The following is an 8,676-nucleotide window of genomic DNA, read 5'->3' as shown; positions in this document are numbered from 1 at the left end:
TGGGGCAGGGCTGTTGGGTGGGAGGGCTGCCTACACCCGGGGCCCCTCTTCAGAGAGTATTTCAGTGGGGCACATATTTTGGGTTCAAACACTAGGTATGGTAACTCGGCCATCTTGCCTTCCTCTCTCTCTCTCCTCGCCTGGACACGGCACTATTGTTCCCACCAAACACATCTGAGCAGATGCGCTCTCTGACTTACTGGAACCCACACCCCAGGATTGGGAGCCGACCCCCTCCCCAGTCCCCCTGATCTGATCTCTCCTCCCTACTCAGATGCTGGCCTCCTGCCGAGGGCTGTTCATGTGAGGACCAGACTCTGCCCAGCTCCCTTGGGAGCAAGGTGGACCCGGAATGGGGCACTGGCTCCCTGCGGGCTGTGCAAGGCACAGGGCGGTGGGGATTTTGTCTTTGGGGCCGACATTATTTCCTGGGACAGTCCATGTTTGTTTCCTTTCCACCTGAAACCTGAGTCCCTTCTGTCGCCTTTCTTCATTCCTGTGGTGTTGGTCACCATGGAACCTCTTTAGCCATTGCTTTAGTGGAAGGAGTAGACAACGGTCAGTTACCTCGGGCCACCCCTCTCCCTGGGTGCGGACACCAAGGCCGAGGGTGGAGGAGCCAGCCATCTTGAGCGATCCAGAACTTCTGGGGTGAGGACGGAACCCTGGTCCCCAGAACCCCCTGGCTGTTAGCCCTTTAGGTCAGGGGCTGGCTCTTCCAACAGGGGACACACTCCTTGGTGCCCAGGACAGTGCCACGTCAAATGGGGGTTCAGTGAATTGTGCCTCAGGAGTCAGCACTAAGTACTGTCCGTGCCAAACCCGAAAGCTTTGTCCACATTTGGAATGGAATTTCTGATCCTGGTTTTTATAGTTTGGACGTAGATCTTTAAGTTCCCACCAGGTCCTGGGGAGGTGGCACCCACTGCTCTCACATAAGTCATGGTTGTCCGTACGCAGCTGTGGGCACCTCCCCGTGGGCAGGCACTGAGGAGGCCCTGCATGTAGACCCTGAGGGCCCGAGGGGTCAAAGGTGTGGATGCAAGCGGTGGGCAGGCCTAAAAGGGGCTCTGCCGACGGGGTTGCCTGGGCGAGCTATGGAGCGGACCCAGGTTTCCCTTCTGTACTGCTGGTGTCCCTCAGGGAACGGAGGAACCTGGGCCGTCTTGGTCCGCCAGGGAGTCTGTGGGGAGTCGGGTGGAGGGCAGGCTTGCTCGGAAGGTGCCGCTGAACCTTACGTATCTGTACTCTAAGGAGCTCCAGATCTGCTCTTTAGCCTCCTAGACGGGATCACTCTGGGGAGACGGAGCAGCAACATCCACTTTGGCAGCCTGAGGTCAGAAACAGGGCTGGTATCTTAATATAAAGGGAATCTGAACTACAGCCCAGTGGTCCTCAATCCTGTTTGGACATCAGAATCACTCAGAAGTTAAGAAAAAAACGAAACAAAAACCCCCAAACAGATCCTTGTGGCTGCTCCCTAGAAAACTCGACTTCAGCTGGGGCCTGGGGTGAGGCCTCGGAATCTGTCATTTTAATCAGTTCCAGGAGACTCTGATCTGCGGCTGAGGTTGAGAACAAGGGCTGTAGCTAAATATCGCTTTTCCACATGTAATTCTCACAGAAAGTCTGCGCTCTGGTTAGGAATGGGCAGCAGGTGTCTGTGTGGCCTGTGACCCTCCCTGCCCCCAAAGCCTGGACTCCAGCTTGTTTGCTTTAATTCAGCCGTGGAAGGTTTGTCCCCCCCAAGAATGTTCCTTCTGGGCTTTGCCCAAAGCAGCCACCTTGCCGTGTCTTGAGTCTCTCGCTCAGTGGGGCGAGGAGTGGGGTGTTGGGAGGCGTGGAGCAGAATCTCCCTCCACGTTGCTCGGGAGAAGTGCCGTGTCCCTCAGCTATTCCTGGCAGCTTGTCACTACCATGTGGCCAAATCCCTAGCCCCGTTGTCAGCAGGCAGGGGGTTGCCTTCTCCCCTGATCGTGAGGAAAACTCTCCTCAGACAGAGAACCCGAGTGGCTTGAGGCTGTAATCAGTGAGACCAGGCAAAGGCTGGGCGGGGGCCGGGCTGGCTGGGCTGGGCTGGAGTCACTGTTTGGCCAGGAGGGTTGCTAGGAGCTGCTCGGCCTTCTTGGGCCTGGGTGGGGACGTGGCGGGCTGGCCTCCAGACGGAAGGCAGGTTTTCTCAGTCCCTGGGTTGGGATTTGTTGCTCAGCAAAAGGAAGTTGGCATTGCATCCTGCCCTGTCCCCAGATGATATCTCGAGGGACCTACTCTGGAGTAGAAATTGGGAGATTTGGGAGACATGGCCTTTGTCCCTGATTTTATCACTGATCAGCTCCGGCCGTTCACCTCCCTGCCTGTCAGGGTGAAAATGGGTCACTAGTATCTCAGCAGAGAATTTAGAAAATTGTGTGAAGTCACAGCGTCTGCGGCGGGACCCTTATCACATGGAAGAAGAATGAAGTCAGGTCAAGGGCAGGAGCAGACGACTGACCCCAGAGGGTTGAGGGAGGCTGGGAAGAGGCTTGGCGTGCTCAAGCGGTCAGTACAGGACAGTGAGATGGCTGAAAGGGTCTGAGGTTGGCTTGGTCAACAAAGTGAGAACAAGGGCCAGGAACTTGGTACAGAGGGAGACAGGTGCGCCTGAGAGAAAACTGGAGAGCTGGTCTCCGGGGAGGCCCTACCGCGTACCTATGTGATAAGTGGGGTCACAAAGCTTGACACTCAGCGTGAGCTTCCAGGGCAGCTGGCAGAGTAATGAGGAAAGTAGAAACTGATGTGGAAACAAAGTGTCAGACTCCCCCTTGATAAACTCCACCTTCCCCAAGACCCTGAGTTGTCCACAAGCAAAGGCGGGTTCATGGGTTTCACTGACACTCTTCGCAATGAACTCTGCCTACAATCATGCAGCCTGGGGACCTGGAAATTTTGAAGCATCCAAGAGAGTCCAAATGTTAAAAAAGAAGCGTCCTTTGGTTTAGTGGCAGATTTCTTCACTGTAAGAATGCTTTAACTCCTGGTGGGCTTCCCGCGAAGTGGTTTAAAAAGTGTTTGTGATTTGTACTGACTTCTTTCTGCCTCTCCCCATCATAGGTCCCTGGATGTTACAGGTTGAGGCCCTCTGGATGCCTGAGGATCGTACTCACGGCCCAGAAAGTAGCTGCTCCCTCCAGACAACCTCCCACGTGCCTTCTCCACCGGGGGCATGGGTACCCGTGACGCTGTCCCCCCAGGTAAGGGTCACCTAGGGAAGTCATGAGGGGGTGGGGATCTTCCTCGGATACTCCCAGGGGCTCCGCCTGGGGGATGTAGCTGGGCTGCTGTGCTTTTCCATCCGGGCCAGGCTGTCCGTGGGCCCTCCCCGCTCAGCCGTCCGTCAGGGGGCTCCCTGGCCTGGCTCTGGCCTCCTCAGCCTGAGCTTTGCCTCCACTCTCTGAGCTGGTGGGCTGACTGAGGGGCTGACTGTGGTCTTCTGTAGTGGGAAGATGGAGATGGGCAGAGGATACAGGAGTGGGGCCTCCAGGAGCACCGGCTGGCCCCGTTTCCTCAGCTGACAGGGCAGGAGAGTGGGAACAGTGTGGCCAGCTCTGTGGCGGGAGACTGGGTCCCAGGCCTGGTGCTGCCACTGGGAGCCAGCTGCATGGGCCTCAGTCTCCTCTGCAGAGTGAGGGGATCAGAGGTCCTGCCCTGGAGAGAATGGGTGCTTGTGAGGTGGAGGGCCACTTCTCCCTGGAGGGCTTGGAGCAGGGGCCTGGCAACCCCTTGGGAGGAGTGTGGAGACTCAGGAATGCCTGAGCAGCTCAGGAAACAGGCCGCGGTGCTCAGGGCAGAGCACCTGGGGAGCCCATGAAGGAGGCTGAGAAGGTGTGATGGGGGGAGGGGTTGGGAGCCAAGCTGGGGGGAGAAGTCAGGCCGAGAGGGCGGGGAAGAGTGGGCTCTGGTGGGGATCATGGTGCCCTGGCTGGCTGGAGTTGGGATGGCAAGCCCCAATCCTAGGGCCAGGCTCTGCTTTGGGGGATGGGCTGCAGAGAGCCCGGGGCAGTCTGTCCTCAGTCCTGGCTGCAGTGGACTCTAAGATGCCACTCTCCCTGTGCTTCTGTCCCCAGCCAAGGTTCTGGCTCCGGTGGCCGTGAACTGTGGGAGCATCCCTTGGACCAGTGCTGGGCCCCGCACACTCCCGGGGGGAAGCAGTGACTCCAGCCCAAAGACTTTTGGAAAAGGTGAGACTGGGGCACTGGGCCTAGTGACTTGGTCACATCAAATGGCCTTCGAGTGCCCAGGGCAGCCTCTCTGGGGCCTTTGGGTAGAGATGGGGGATTCCACCTGACAGCTGCCCAGTCAGGGCCAGTGACCACGGAGCAGAGCTTAGGCCTCGTCCTGGAGGGAGGAGACGGGTGTGTTTAGATGCCCGGCTGTGTCCTCAAGCTACCGGCAGGTATTATTTTTACTTTGGTCCCTACTGAAAATGCCCTTGGGTTTTAGGTGGGTCCTTTCAATCCTGTGCCTCAGGGGATGGAGTTGTACGGAGGGGACCCGCAGGAACAGGGAGGTGGGGCTCTCCTAGGAGCCCCGGGAAGGCAGGGCTGTGGTCCCTGGCTTCAGGGCCTGGGCTCCTCCAGCACCGCAGCTCTGGACTCCGCTTCCCTCAGCCTCCCTCCAGCCAGTGCTGAGCGTCCTGTTAGAGAAGCCGTCGCAGCTCTTGAGTGGACGTGGGGACCCCGGCAGCCTCAAGCTGGAGGCTTCCCTGGAGGGCTGGCAGGCCAGGAATGGCCATCCCAGGAAGCTCGGGGCCCTGTCACTGGGCCCCCAGCCCCTGGTGCCACTTCCCGCGCTGGAGTCGGAGGCGAACCGTGTGGCCCGGGACGCCACTCAGATTAAGGACACGCTCAAGACAAGGAGACTCGTGGAGGGCTTGGCAGCATCTCCCCGAGGTGAGCCCTGGGCCTGTCCCCCGGCCACCTGGGCCGTGAGGATCGGCAGGCGTCCAGCTGGCAGCTGGGCTAGTCAGGGGGCACCCGCCAAGCACCCTCTCTCTACACCCTCCACCGGGGCCTCTGCAGTAGCTCCCAACCTGCCTCCCCGTTCTCACCCTCGCCCCCTTCTAGTCTTCGCTGCAGAGGAATTCTTTCTGAACACAAATCTGACTATATTCTTTCTCCCACTCCCACCGGCTATGCTGAACGCCACCCAGTGGTTTTCAGAGGGACACAAGGACTAGCACCTGCCGTCCTCGCTCCTAATTCAGTACTGACTTCGTTTCCCTTTCTACCCAACCTGCCTCTGAATTTTAGATAGGTAACTTTGATTGACACTTTCTACCAAATGTTACAGGAGTGGGAAAGGACACTCCGCAGAGTCTAGTGGTGCGGGTAGAGCTGGGGGCGGATCTGCCCCCTCATCTCTCCATCTCAGCTGCCCCCAGACATAAAGCCCTGTTGCCAGCATCTCAATTAACCCCACTCCCCGCACTCCTGGGACTAACCTACTCCCCGTCCCCACCCCGTACAGCCTCTCTGGATCCTGGGGGAGCCCCCAAAGGAATTCCCCTGAGGACCGCCGTCCCCCGGGCCGCCTCTCAGAGGCTGCTGAGGGTGCCCAGGCCGATGCCTCCTGTCCAGAGCAACCCCACCACCCCGGAGGCCGGCGGAGCCAAGGACAAAGGCCTGCACCCACCCAGGAGCCATCAGGGACCCCAGGAGCTGAGACCCCGTGCCCAGGAGGTAAGGCGGTTGGACTGCTCTGAGTCTTGCTTCCCTGCCCTTCTGTTTTTCTTTCTATCCTTTACCAACCCCTGTTCCCAAGCCCTGAGCTTCTCTGGAGGCGTCTTCTCTGGCTTGGGAGCTGCCCCAGAGGTACTGAGCCCAGTCCTCCTGCGCAGAGGCTGTGTGAACACCTGTCTTACACTTGGTGGTTCCCAAGCCATCTCTGATCTAAATGTTCCAGAATTCCTCATGCTTCTGACCCTCCCCATTTTCGGCAAGGAACTGTGGCAGAGGGGAAAGAACGCTGGGCTGGGACTCCGGAGATCTGGGTTCTGGTTTTCACTCTGCCCCTCACTGGTTGTGTGACCTTGGGCAAGTCACTCCCCTCTCTGGGCCCCAGTTTGCACTAAAAAGAGGGAATTGGACCAGATGTTTTTGAGGATCCCTTTCAGCCCTGACGTTCTAGGATTTTCTGAAATGAGAACAGAAAAACAAATAATAACAATAACAAAAGGGGTTGGAGTAGGAATGAGGGGATTCCCTTCTTGCCTAAAATGGTAAGGAAACAATGAACCTGGGGGTCCCAGGGTTGTGTGGCTGGAAAGAGAAACAGAGGATACTTGCCAGCACTTCTGCCCAGGTGACTGCTGATAGAAGGGACCGCTCTGTGTGAGGTGCCTGTGAGGTGAGCATCCAGAGTGAAATGTTTCATGGACCAGACCCCTCCTCCACCTCCGCTCCCAGGTGCAGGTCTCCCAGCAGTACCCGCACTGCAGTGACGAGAAGACGCACAAGTCCCAGGGGGGCATTGTGATCCCGCCCATCCCAAAGGACAGGGTGCCCGCCGGGACCTCCTCCTGCACGCCTGGCTCCCTGCCCAGCCTCTTGCCTCCAGGCCAGGACGTCCTCACGGGCCTGAGGCCTGCCACCACACGGTAAGCAGCGCTAAGTCAAAAGTACCTTGCAGTCCTCTCTCCTCTACCCCCCAAGATCCGCTTTGGGCTCTCTATGGCTAAGCCTCCATGCCAGGGCAGAACTCTGGGGGCCGGGCGTGTGAGGGGCAAGGTCCTCCACTGTGAGCCTCAGACCTGGCGTGGTCACAGCTCTGACCCTTGACTCCAGCAGGAGGGGTGTATGGGCTTAATGAACAATGTCTCGGCCTCTGTCTTCTACCAGTGTCCTGACATGTGCGGTTGCTGCAGTGATGAATAAAATACAAATAATTTTAAAGCTCTATTGAATTCATGGTAGCTCTTTTTTTTTTTTTAATAATTTTAATTTATTTATTTATTATTTTATTTTTATTTTTGGCTGTGTTGGGTCTTCGTTTCTGTGCGAGGGCTTTCTCTAGTTGCGGCAAGCGGAGGCCACTCTTCATCGCGGTGCGCGGGCCTCTCACTATCGCGGCCTCTCTTGTTGCGGAGCACAGGCTCCAGACGCGCAGGCTCAGTAATTGTGGCTCGCGGGCCCAGCTGCTCTGCGGCATGTGGGATCCTCCCAGACCAGGGCTCAAACCCGTGTCCCCTGCATTGGCAGGCAGACTCTCAACCACTGCGCCACCAGGGAAGCCCCATGGTAGCTCTTTGTGACGACGTATTGATATTTTCTTAATTAATGGACACTAAAAATACAAGTATTATCGTGTCTGTGTATATGGGGGGGAGTCCACAAAACTTTTGGACTTAAAAAGGGGTCTTCATACCCCCAAGAGGCTGGGAATCAGTGGGTAGAGGATCTCTGTGTTGTAATGAATCTGGACTTATGGCTTGTAAGTGGGACAGAGGGTCCTCTCCACATGGCCAAAGACATCCCTGTGGTCAGGCCAGACGGCTGGAGTGACTGTGTGTGTGTGTGTGCGTGAGAGAGAGAGAGGGAGAGAGAGAGCGTGCGCTTTATTTGGGGTCAGCTGTACCTATTTCTTTCAAGCTTCTTCTCTCCCTCTGTCTCCCACGCTGTCTTCCCTTCTGACTGTAGGCATGTCCACATCTTTCCCACCCCTGGTGGAGTGTGGGAACCCATTGTGGACCCGCTCCTGGGTTTGAGCTCTCTGCCTGATTTCGCTGTCGACCTCCCTCCTCCCCATCGACACTGCCTCCTCCTTTCCTGCTCAGACACCCTCCTCTCCCTCCCCTCTGAGAGTTCTTGGCGGCTCTCATGACTCTCTGGCCCCAGATAAGTGACCCTCCCTCCCATCCCACTGCTCTTGACTTTTTTGCACCGTCTGAGCTGTTGATGCCCTTGGACTCTTCTTCCTCACCTTCCTCACTTTGAACCTGCTTCTCGACCTTCCAGGCAGCCTCCTGTGCACCTTCTTTCATCATTTCTTAAATTTGTTCCAGAGCCTTTTGCCCCCCACCTCCTCGTTCTCCCCTGGGATCTTATCTGTGCAGTGGCTTCCAAGATCATGGGGGATGGGTGACTTCCGCGTCCCCTGCTCTTACCCTGAGGTCTCCCCGGAGTCACGCTCTGTGCTTCCAGCCTCCTGTTGAGCATCCTCAGGGTCCTCATGGCTGATGCAGGTCCAGCGTCAGAGGCAGGGAGGGAGGATGTGCCACCGTCACGGCATCACGGACAGAGCACCTCACGTTTCCCCAAACTGCCTCCCTCCTACAACCTCCCGATTTCCACCAAGGTGCAGGTGTTCCCTTTGATCTTCCAATTTCAGCATCATCTTTGACTTTTCCTCCTATTGCCTCCTGTTCCCAACAGATTGCCACATCCCATTAGGTCTTTCTTGAACAGTAAGAGAAAATACAAAAGCTACCACCCCCGTCTTGCCCCTGCCTTTCCTCTCAGCTTGTACTTACTGGCTCCCTTTTGACCTCCCCCCATAGCTCCCACCCGGTCTCCTTGCAGCCCTGGGCGCTCCATCCTAATCTCGTGTTTTCATCCACCCCCTGAATACACCTCTTCCACGCATCTCACCTTTATGGACTTCCTGGTGCCAGCAGCTTAAAGATGAGTCTCCCTGGCCAGA

The 8,676-nt window shown here is 57.1% G+C and overlaps 1 protein-coding gene across 3 annotated transcripts in view; it reads left to right on the top strand.

Moving 5' to 3' along the window:
* The first annotated feature begins 3,178 nt into the window (after nucleotides 1-3,178).
* Nucleotides 3,179-8,676, top strand: part of TOGARAM2 (TOG array regulator of axonemal microtubules 2) — a 42,328-nt gene continuing 36,830 nt past the window's right edge. For all 3 annotated transcript variants that reach the window (XM_028168830.2, XM_028168829.2, XM_007191429.3), the window contains exons 1-5: nucleotides 3,179-3,230; nucleotides 4,104-4,217; nucleotides 4,647-4,928; nucleotides 5,506-5,717; nucleotides 6,444-6,634. In XM_028168830.2, coding sequence (XP_028024631.2) covers nucleotides 3,203-3,230; nucleotides 4,104-4,217; nucleotides 4,647-4,928; nucleotides 5,506-5,717; nucleotides 6,444-6,634 — 827 coding nt within the window. In that variant the 5' untranslated portion in view covers nucleotides 3,179-3,202. The remainder of the gene's footprint in view (nucleotides 3,231-4,103; nucleotides 4,218-4,646; nucleotides 4,929-5,505; nucleotides 5,718-6,443; nucleotides 6,635-8,676) is intronic.

Source organism: Balaenoptera acutorostrata, chromosome 12 (genome assembly GCF_949987535.1).
Source record: "Balaenoptera acutorostrata chromosome 12, mBalAcu1.1, whole genome shotgun sequence".
Classification (NCBI taxonomy): Eukaryota; Metazoa; Chordata; class Mammalia; order Artiodactyla; family Balaenopteridae; genus Balaenoptera; species Balaenoptera acutorostrata.
Note: the sequence above shows the minus strand (reverse complement) of the source record. Positions and strands in the feature narration are given on the sequence as shown.